The sequence below is a fragment of the Mesocricetus auratus genome, unplaced genomic scaffold (genome assembly GCF_017639785.1).
Source record: "Mesocricetus auratus isolate SY011 unplaced genomic scaffold, BCM_Maur_2.0 Super-Scaffold_100014, whole genome shotgun sequence".
Classification (NCBI taxonomy): domain Eukaryota; kingdom Metazoa; phylum Chordata; class Mammalia; order Rodentia; family Cricetidae; genus Mesocricetus; species Mesocricetus auratus.
Genome location: NW_024429197.1, coordinates 23,315,841 through 23,326,047, shown reverse-complemented (window position 1 = coordinate 23,326,047; position 10,207 = coordinate 23,315,841). Strand labels below are relative to the sequence as shown.

The following is a 10,207-nucleotide window of genomic DNA, read 5'->3' as shown; positions in this document are numbered from 1 at the left end:
ATGAGTGTGTCCTCGTGCTGGGCTGGACAGAGCACCGCGAATGAGACCATGCAGGCTGGACGTCAAGGAGGAGCTGGGTGCGGGCCAAGCCAGTCATCAGCGGGGCAGGCTAGGAGATGCGAAGGAAGGGGTGGAGAGCTGGGGCTGGGTGTGCTTCCTGCCCGGGGATCTGGCGACCCGCCCCTACTCCCGCCCTGGCGGCCAGGCGGGTGCTGGACGGCCCCTCCTGCCTCGGCCAGCCGCCCAATCAGCAGGCGCCCCCCCGCCCGGCCCGCCCCCTCCCCCTCTGGTGACAGAAAGTCGGCCCAGCAGATGAGGAAGTGGCCGGCAAGCGGCCCTGGGGATCTCTCTCCGGCCCTGATCCCTCCGAACCCTCCGCTGCTACCTGCCTGGTTCCCACTGGTGAGTGTGGACGTTCCATGGCTCCCCACGTGCCAGCGCCCCCTACCTGGCTGGCCGGGCTAGCCCTGCCCTGCCCGCCCTGCCCTGCCCTGCCCAGGCTGTGGGCGAGGCTGTTCTTGGGGCGAGTGGGTGGGAGGTCCCAGCTACTGGGGCTGGGCCAGCCCAGCATGCTCCCTCCCACGACACCTTGGCCCCTGACCCCCATTTGCTCACACCTGGTTCTTTTCCAGGCCCTCCTGGTCTTGCCCCCTCCTCTCCTTTTCCTTCCTTCCCTTTGCCGGTGCCTTTTTTCATTTCCATCCCTCTTAAAGGAACTGGCCGCGTTCTACCGTGGGGGGGGACACACCCGGGTTTCCCTCAAGCCTAGGGAGAAATCCTTCCAAGAAGTCTGCCTCCCTCCTGTCCTCCAGGGTTCCTGTGTGCTATGGTGTATGTGGTGATGAGGGGGGTTACTGGAGGAGGTGGTTGCGGGAGATAAGAACTGGCAAGCTCACATGTGTCAGAGAGGAACTGTGTGTGAGAGCACATGCCTAAGTGCTAGGCCCCACTCCAACCTAAGCCACAACAAAAGTGTGACTATGTGTGCAGAAATGATTAGTGTCGCTCTGTGTGAAGGAGGGAGGTGTGGGTGAGGCTGTGCTCTCTCCCCTCCATGTGTCTGTGCCTGGTGAAGTGAGTGCCGCTGTGAATGCAGTCCCTGCCAGGTGTGACACTTAGGAGCCTGGCATGCCATAGTTCAGTTGGGAGGCTTGTTTTGGTTGTGTAGTCAGCAAGCTATGCATGGATTGTCTGTGGATGTGTGCTAGCACCTGGGATAGCGTGTATGTGTCAGGGGTGGCTGAGAACGGTGTGAGGCAAGTGTGTATAAGTGTGAGGGTACAGATGTGAGGGTAGTTTGAGCCCTGAGAAAGAGTGATGGAGGGCACCTGGAGCACTTGGATTGTGGAGCAATTGCCTGATCCCTCCGGGACAGAGTCCTAGATCTTTCCTGGATCTAGGCTGTTTCTGTATTTAAGCCTTCCTCTGACATTCCTTCCAACTTTGAGGAGGTGGCCTGGCCTATGAGGATCCCTCCCAGAGGAGGGAGGATTCCTGAGACCTCCCCCACTCTTCCACCTCCTCACATACCACTGGTGTCCTTACCCCTCCCTGGAAGGGAGGGTGATGCCCATTCTCAAGTAGGACAAACAGAATTTGTGGCTGGTTTGGGAGAGAATGCTGGGTGTGGATTTTTAGCAATTCCTCTGGCCAAAGTCCTGGCTAGAAGTTTCCGGAGAACGTACAACAGCTTATCTAAGTGACGAGTTTGGGGCCATTCTTGGCTTTCTCAATTCTGGTGGGTCCTGCTCCTCTAGGCATTGACCTGTGGCCTGGACCCACCCTCCACCCCAAGCCCAATGTAGCGGGGGCGGGCAGAGGGCGGGGCTGCTGCAAGATCTAGTCAGACAGGTGGAGCCGCCAGGGCAGGAGTCTCAAAGAGCCAGGCTCCTGGAGTGGAAGAGAGACAGGAGAGAGCACTGGAGGTGAGAGACTGGAAGGCAGGGGGAGGCTGGAGGTGAGAGCCCGGAAGGCAGAGGGCATGCCTGGGGAGACTTGCATTTAGCTAGGGACGAGTGGAACCCCAGGCTTGTTCAGGTACTGGACAGAAAAGACCGACCTTGGAGGCGGGCGTCCTGGTAGGGGACAGAGGGGAGATGGGAGCCTTGGGAAGGAACCAGAAGGACTTTACTTGGGAGAAGGGAGAGTAAGAGAGGAGAGGCTGAAGGGAGAGTCGCTGGAGAGGAGGACTGCTTGCCAGGAAGCATGAGGAGGTTCACTGGGAAGATGAGCTGCGCTGCGAAGATAAAGGCTCCAGCAGGTCTCATTACCCGGAATTCAGAGTTCCCGCATAGAGGAAGGGAGGGAGCCAGAGAGGAGGGGAAGGTGTGGAGAGGAAGGGTGGGACAGCTCTCCCGAGACAGACAGGATGCTTGGGGAGCAGATGCTCTGTCCAGACTGCCTTTTCTCTCAGTATGTCCCTGCTCCCTGTGGTGGTAGTTGAGCCTTGTGTATGCTAGGCACATGCTCTGACTGAGCTATGTTCACAGTCCTATCCTTCTATCAGGGAGGCATCAAGAATTGTTTGATTCTGTGTCTTGTCTCTGTGGGCCAAGTGTGGGATGGGGGCATGAAGTGATCCCTGTCTGATGCCCTCTCCATCTCTCCTCAGTCCTTAGCCAGGATGGAGGCTGTCACGAACTTGTATCAGGAATTGATGAAGTATGCAGGTAAGCTGCCATCCATAGCCACACCTTCCCAACTTCCCTGGCACCCCCAGGATCTAGGGCTATGTCCTAATGAAGCCTTTATGAACGACTTCACCCTTTTGTGACCTGATCTCATGGCTAGGCCTGGAAAGGCATCTTGAACCCTTCGACCCTAACTCCTTGGGCTTCCTGTTCACAGACCCCTGGATCCAGAACTACCCTCTGATGGGGTCACCTTGCTAATGACATCCTGATCTCATGGCTAGGCCTGGAAAGGCATCTTGAACCCTGCGACCCTAACTCCTTGGGCTTCCTGTTCACAGACCCCCGGATCCAGAACTACCCTCTGATGGGGTCACCCTTGCTAATAACGTCCATCCTTTTGACCTATGTGTACTTTGTCCTCTCACTTGGACCTCGAATCATGGCTAATCGGAAGCCCTTCCAACTTCGTGGCTTCATGATTGTCTACAATTTCTCACTGGTGACACTCTCCCTCTACATTGTCTATGAGGTAGGCTGGAATGCCTAGGTTGTAGTTTGTCTGCAGAGTAAGGGTTAGGGCATAGGGCATGGGCCAGTGCATGGCATGTCTACTTTCCAGAGGTTCATTTAGAGAAGATGTGAGGTTACTGGGAAAGGGGAACTCTGGTCTAATCCATTCTTTTTCTTAGTTCCTAATGTCTGGTTGGCTGAGTACCTACACCTGGCGCTGTGACCCCGTAGACTTTTCCAATAGTCCTGAGGCACTTCGGGTAAGTAGGACCTTAGGGTAAGTCATAAGCAACCTAGATAACGGAGCAGTCAGAAAAGACCTATGTATGGTTGGTCAGTTAAGAGACTTTGGGTATTGTGTAAAAAGTATTAAGACTGGTCTAATTTCTCACAGATGGTTCGAGTGGCCTGGTTCTTCATGCTTTCCAAGGTCATTGAGCTGATGGACACTGTGAGTAGTTAACAGATATGAGAACTTGGGGGTAGAAAGGAAGGCACTGGCACTCAACCTTTCCTCCACTGTTCTCTCAGGTGATATTTATTCTCCGGAAGAAAGATGGGCAGGTGACCTTCCTACATGTCTTCCATCACTCAGTGCTTCCCTGGAGCTGGTGGTGGGGAATAAAGATTGCTCCAGGTGAGCAGTAAAGGCCACTGGAGAGGAGGGTGGGCCACTGGGAGCAGAGGATCATCTCCTGACCCTGTTTTCTCTTCGCCTTAGGAGGAATGGGCTCTTTCCACGCCATGATAAACTCCTCTGTACATGTTGTCATGTACCTGTATTATGGATTGTCTGCCCTTGGTCCTGTGGCTCAGCCCTACCTTTGGTGGAAAAAGCATATGACAGCCATCCAGCTGGTGAGGGGCCTGGTGGGCCTAAAACCAAACCACCAATATTTCTTACTTCTTTTATCCAACCAGTCTCACCCCATCCTTCCCTTTAAAGCCTTTATCTGTTTCTATCCTCCCGCCTCCCAAACCTGTTCATAACCCTTTTCTTTTTCTATCCCAGATCCAGTTTGTCCTGGTCTCGCTGCACATCAGTCAATACTACTTCATGCCCAGCTGCAACTACCAGTATCCTATCATTATCCACCTCATCTGGATGTATGGCACCATCTTCTTCGTGCTGTTCTCCAATTTCTGGTATCACTCTTACACTAAGGGAAAGCGGCTGCCCCGTGCTCTTCAGCAAAATGGAACTCCGGCTATCACCAAGGTCAAGGCCAACTGAGACGCATGACCTAGATATTGCCCACCTAAGTGCCTCAGGACTGCACCTTGGGCAGCACCCACCAGTGTCCTCTCCACCTACACCTATGACCAGGACTCACGTGGTCAGGACTGAGTAGGAGGACTGGCTCTCCCCTCCCACAGCTGGTCTACAGGGACCACTGTTCCCATCCCTTCTCCCAGTCAGCTCCAGGGATGTGGCCTCACTGCTGTCTGCCACCAGAACTGGAGGCTGAAAGGGCTGGACACTTACTTCCCCCTCCCTGCCTTAAACTTGGGAGAGGAACACTCAGGGCTGGCCCCCACCAGGGTCTTGTGGCCTTTCTCCTCACACTGAAGAGGTCAGCAATAATCTGTCACAATGGACTCAGGCTCCTTTTCACTCCACACTGAAGCATGAGCTTCTGGGCCCAAAGGTCAGGATGGGCAGCAGGCCTGGCAATACAGGCTGTGTACTCATTTGTGTCTTAATTAAAGTGACAGAGGAAACCACTGAGATTGTGTGTATGCATAAATGGAGGTGGGGCGCACAGCTTATTAGAAGGGATGGTGGTGCAGGCAGTAATTCTAGCTGTTGAGGATTGCTGAAGCAGGAATCGCACAAGTTCAAGGTTAGTCTAGATCCTGTCTCAAAATAAAAATGAAGCTCAGTGGTAAGGTTCTGGGTTCAATCCCCAGTACCACAACATGTTCCCACAGACTTCTAGCTCTAATTAGAGTAGGGGCAGCGCCTAGGAAGGATGCTTGGGACACAAGAAAGGAAGAAATAGCTTTATTAGAAAAACAATAAAACAAAAACAAAGAGGGGTCTGTTTTCAACGGATTCCTTGATGGATAAGGCTACTTTTAGCTACACTGGCTTTCTCCCTCTCCTTACGCAGGGCAGGGTCCAACTCAAAGCAACGCCACAGCCGTAGAGTCTCATCAGCTGCTGCTGATGCCACTGTGGCCCCATCTGGACTCATGGTAAGACTCAGGACTCGGGCTGTGTGACCTAGGGTAAGAGCAGTGCATGAGTAGAGACACACAGCCCTCTACTTTTGTTACTCACCTTGAAATAAAATTTGAATACCATAAACTCACCCTCTTAAATAATTCTGTGGTTTTATTGTATTTATATGGCTGTGTATCGTTTCAACTAGTACCATGACATTCTAAATCATATTTCCCATCCTTTCCAAAGCCACTAGCAAATCCAGTCTCTACATTTACCCATTTCATATAAATAAAATCATACACTACGTAGCCTTTGCCACATACCTTTGAGCTCAGCCACCTTGGCCATGGTTGGGTACTTCCAAATAACCAGCTGGTTCTGGGCAAAGCCATGGCCTGAGATAAGTTCCTTATAGTGGGAAGACCAGAGGATGGAACACACCTGTGGAAAAAGAGTTGTCATGGGCATGACATACAGCCTGGGCTACTCAGAACTGAGTCCACTCTAGCATTAGGAACCCTACCCGGTGCTACAGATTCAAACTTAATGGCTCACAGTCATTAAAAAAGCCCCTTAAGACAAATACACCTATTTTATGGAAGATAAATCCACCAGTAGAAGTTCATAAGCTGCCCAAAAGTAACTCCAACTATGTGACTTTAGAGCCCATGCCTGCAGTGAAGGCTGAGTATGAGGGATTTAAATGAACAGAGGGGAAGCTGGAGTTTATACAGCAAGGCACACACCAACAGCAAGAGCCTCAAATGTTCTAATGGATTTGGATCATGTAGGTTGTGGGAGTCAACAGGTTCTGGCTTTTTTTTTAAGACAGGGTTTCTCTGTATTGTTTTGGAGGCTGTCCTGGAACTTGCTCTGTAGACCAGGCTGTCCTCGAACTCACAGAGATCTGCCTGCCTCAGCCTCCCGAGTGCTTGGATTAAAGGAGTGCACCACCAATACCTGGCAGGAGTCACAGTTTTAAGAACAGTAAGATACCATTCAGACTGAAATACTTGGGAGACTGGAAATGCTTGGGAGCCTGGGCGTGGTGGTGCACTTATCATCTCAACACTTGGGATGCTGAAGCAGGAAGATCACTGCAAGTCTGAGGCTACCCAGGGCAAGACTGTCTCAAAAAAAAAAAAAAAAAAAAAAAAAAAGATGAGACCCAATGATGAGGGGACAGATATGAATGATATTCCAAGATACAATTGTTCTCTTGAGGAAGATGAACAATTCTAGGAGGTTCTAAGTAGGATCTGCCATTATGAAGCAATACAAGAGGAACAATAATACACTTCAGAAAGGCAAGTGAACTGATAAGCTTAATTTGGGACGTATGGAGGAGGTGATATTTGGAGGACCTAGAGTTGGAGATAGGTCAAACTTGGAAAATGGTAACTGGAGAAAGAGGATTGAGTTAGAAATTCAGAAATCATTATATATAGAGATGGAACGGAATTGGTTGTTCAGAAAGGTCACATAGAACATACCTGGAAACAGAGGTTAGAAAAAGTTACATCAATAATCACCACAAAAACTACCTGGGAATGGGCATCCACAGCACTCAGACAGGCCCCAGAGCAGACGTTCCAAATGCGAATGTGTCGGTCACTGGTGCCTCCTCCTGTTGCCAGAATATTGGACTGCCAGGGACACCACGCAACAGCCTAGGTGGGACGGACAAAAGCTGGGTCAAGAAGCTTTGTTAAACCCAGCCTTATCCCTACCATGTCACCTCCCCTTAACAGTCCCTAGTTGATAGCTGAGTTTTCAGAGACCTCAGAGCTCAAATGCTTTCTTACCTTGACAGCACCTTGGTGTTGAGTGAATGTTTGCAGGGGAGCCCAGCCACTTTCTCCAGGACCGCTCGGCCACACATTGACCACGTTATCATTGCCACCACTTGCCAAATGTCGCCCATCGGGAGCCCAGCGCAACCCACATACTTCCTGGCTATGGCCACTCAGTGTGGCAACATGGTGCTCTGCTACCCGGACATCGTGGTGGTGAATGTGGCCAGAACGTGAACCGCTGAAAGAAGGAAAGAGATTTAGTTCTGAGGCAGCACAAAAGTCATGTCAGAGCCACTTCAGATCTGGATGTGCCCTCAACGGCAAGAGGTAGGCAGAAACCAGTTGGCTACACACTAGCATATATTACTGACCTGGACAGAATATAGCTGTTCCAACTCAGAGAGCTTACTCGAGCAGAGTGACTGGTCATGTTCCGAAGCCGTTTCTGCTGCTGTACATCCCACAGCTACAGAGGCAGGGTCACAGGATCAGGGATTGGAGCTAGGCATCAACATCCTTCCAGCTGGGCTACCTCCTCCCTGGGACTGATGACAACAGAGCCCTAAAACAGGTACCGGTCTCACCTGCACTTCAGCGTTACTGGTGCCCACAGCTAGGTAGTTGCCCTCTTTGATCCAGGCCACAGAGGATATGTAGTCCCCAGGCTGCTCCATTTGCAACAGCTGCAGGATTTCACCAGAACCAGCATTCCATAAGTACACACTGTTGTCCAGTGCCACCGCCAGTACATTTCCAGAGCTCCAATCCACAAGGTTCAGGTCTGCCGGAGGCAGAAAGAAAGGAACATGAGGTCCTTTGTTGGACCGGCCCATTCCCAGGCCATCTTTCTCCATCCACAAAGACAATGATGCACTTACAGTAGTCATTTCGGATTTCAGGGGCATCAAGTATCCTGTCTGGCAGGGAAGGAATATATCGGCAAGTCTTCCGGCTGGAGCCCGGCGTGGCTTTCTGGCTGTAGAGTACTTTCAGTCTGTTCTGGTAGCCTATGGCAACACAGTGGGTCTAGACCTTCAAACTGATAACACCCTTGCCCTTGACTTTATGAAGGAGAAGCAGGCACATGTCTCCCTTAGGAGGGGCTGACACCAACCTTCTGGGGCATTCTGAGGTTTTCCACTGAGCCTGAGGATCTTGGCTTCCTCTACATCAAAACCGTTCAGGTTCAGAGCCCAGGCTTTCTGATGCTCCTGGCATAGAGAGGTGGTGGTGAGGCAAACCACTATCATTCCAGGGACACATAAGGTCTCATGACCCCTGTGGAATCCTACCTTCTTGGTGGGCGTCTCCCCGTCTTCAGGCTGGTTCTCCTTGCTCAAGAGGAAGCTGGCCACCTCCATTTGAGACGCACTGCGATGGGGGATATAGCGGTCACCTCCAGGTTTGCTAGGGGTGGTCTGAACCTTGGAATTAGATTTGCCTGGATCAGGGAGAGAGCAGACAGTCTGTCGAGACTCCTGGAGGGAGCTCCAAAGCCGACTCTCAGAGAGTCTATCTCCCTCTCCCAGCCCCCAACTCACCAGGAGTTCGGCCCGGGGTCCGGCCGGCGCTGTGAGATCTGTTGGCGGCCCGCATGGGCGAGGGGGCTGGGCCGGTGGCTTCCTTGGCTTTGCGCTGCCAGCGCGCAACGGGTGCATTGGGGATGGGCGCGTCCAGTTTAAGGAGAGAGTGCAAGTCGCTCTCGAACACGAACTGCGCCATGACAGTGTCTACAGGGGCGAGAGGCGACCAAGTTCGGGACTGGGCTGGGCTTCTGGACTCCGCCGGCCACAGTTCCCACCAGTCGGGCACCTCCCGGTACGCGGCCTTCCCGGGCAAAAACCCCGGCTCCTTACAGTTCGTCCGCGAGTCTGCCGAATGCCTCCTTTTCCCGACCAGCTAATGGCACGCCGGGCTGTTGTTCTTAAACTCTCCGCTGCGAGCAATCATTGGCTCCTTCAAAACTCAACCGTCTTAACCGTCGTCCTCGCCCATTGGTCGCTACGCTGGAAAGGGGCGAGTCTTCCGGGGGCAAATCTCACGAGAGTGTGGCGGCCCAGCATTGGGAGTAAATCCCGAACCCACCTCCCGGAGCTCAAGTCCTATCCCCAAGCGGAGCGCGTGGGCGGGGCCTGCGCTGCCTGTCAGTCCTCGGCTTCTGCTTGACGTCTCCTTGACGTCTCTCCGGCTGGGACCAAGCAGTTGGGGGCTCTGAGAGCCTGAGAAAAGTCACATCGAAGCCTGCGTGTGGGTGGTACTTAGGTTATATATACAAGGGTAAACTCGACGCTGAGAACCCGAGTGGTTAGAGACCCGGGGCAGGTGGCAGTCTGAATGGGGAGGCGGGGAACTTGTAGGGTGCAGCCCGATAGCCAGAAACCCTGCTAGGAAGGAAGTATGCGTTTGTGCGTGCGTGTGTGGTGCTTCACAAAACACAAAGTGAGGCTTGTAAACATTTCGCCAGATCGAATGTGATGAACAGGGATGGATTATGGCACTTGGGAGCCAAGGAATACCACAGGTCACAGTAATCTTAGCAGCTTACAGCCTTGCTTCAGGGAAAGGTTTCCCCACTGTGTCAGCTCTGCTCCTGCAGGAGAGGGTTTCCCAGCTGGGGATGTTTTCCCAGTTTTGCTCCGGCAGGAAAGGGTTTCCCAGGCGAAGTTGCTACAGTTCAGCTCTGCTCTTGGGAGAGTGGAGAGCGAAGTGGCGAAAGAAGGTCTCACCCAAACCTCATTCAAGAGATTTATTGGGAGGGAAGAATCCAGGAGAGTGTCCACTGCGGCAGAGGACAGCCAGGCAGCACGAACAGTTAGTTACAAGCTGAACAGACACAGGGTTTATATACAGCTTCTTGGGTTTAGGATGGCTAGATCTCCTGCTCAGGGATTGGTTAGTTTTCTGCACAGGGTTAGGGTCAGATTTGGCTCTGGTTTTAGGGCCAAAGTGTGTTTCTTTCTCTGGTCCTTTTTAGCCCTTTGGCTCTAGATTTAGGGTCAGGGTGCCTTTCTGTCACTGACTCTGATGCCAAGGACAAAGTGTGTTTCTTTGGCACTGGTTTCAGGGTCAGGGTGCGTTTCTTTAGTTCTGGTTGCAGG

General features: G+C 52.4%; 2 protein-coding genes across 4 annotated transcripts; one reads left to right on the top strand and one right to left on the bottom strand.

The window, feature by feature from the left end:
• Positions 1-249: 249 nt before the first annotated feature.
• Positions 250-4,868, top strand: Elovl1 (ELOVL fatty acid elongase 1). 2 transcript variants are annotated; one of them, XM_005083872.4, is made up of 8 exons: positions 250-402; positions 2,612-2,669; positions 2,972-3,162; positions 3,323-3,403; positions 3,538-3,594; positions 3,675-3,780; positions 3,865-4,001; positions 4,156-4,868. In XM_005083872.4, exons 1-8 carry the CDS (start codon positions 313-315, stop codon positions 4,375-4,377), a joined length of 942 nt encoding a protein of 313 aa, XP_005083929.2. In that variant the 5' UTR covers positions 250-312; the 3' UTR covers positions 4,378-4,868. The 2 variants fall into 2 exon arrangements, with proteins under 2 accessions (XP_005083929.2, XP_012978873.1); XM_013123419.3 differs by lacking the exon at positions 250-402 and adding an exon at positions 1,824-1,925.
• Positions 4,869-5,132: 264 nt separating this feature from the next.
• On the bottom strand, positions 5,133-9,120 carry Cdc20 (cell division cycle 20). 2 transcript variants are annotated; one of them, XM_013123418.3, is made up of 11 exons: positions 8,966-9,120; positions 8,651-8,839; positions 8,402-8,550; positions 8,224-8,320; positions 7,988-8,116; positions 7,694-7,890; positions 7,481-7,575; positions 7,119-7,347; positions 6,858-6,983; positions 5,637-5,754; positions 5,133-5,370 (listed from the first exon to the last, which is right to left on the bottom strand). In XM_013123418.3, the coding sequence occupies exons 2-11, from the start codon at positions 8,829-8,831 to the stop codon at positions 5,192-5,194; spliced, it is 1,500 nt and encodes a 499-aa protein (XP_012978872.1). In that variant the 5' UTR covers positions 8,832-8,839; positions 8,966-9,120; the 3' UTR covers positions 5,133-5,191. The 2 variants fall into 2 exon arrangements, with proteins under 2 accessions (XP_012978872.1, XP_040612742.1); XM_040756808.1 differs by lacking the exon at positions 8,966-9,120 and having other exon boundaries at positions 8,651-8,952.
• Between the last annotated feature and the right edge of the window lie 1,087 nt (positions 9,121-10,207).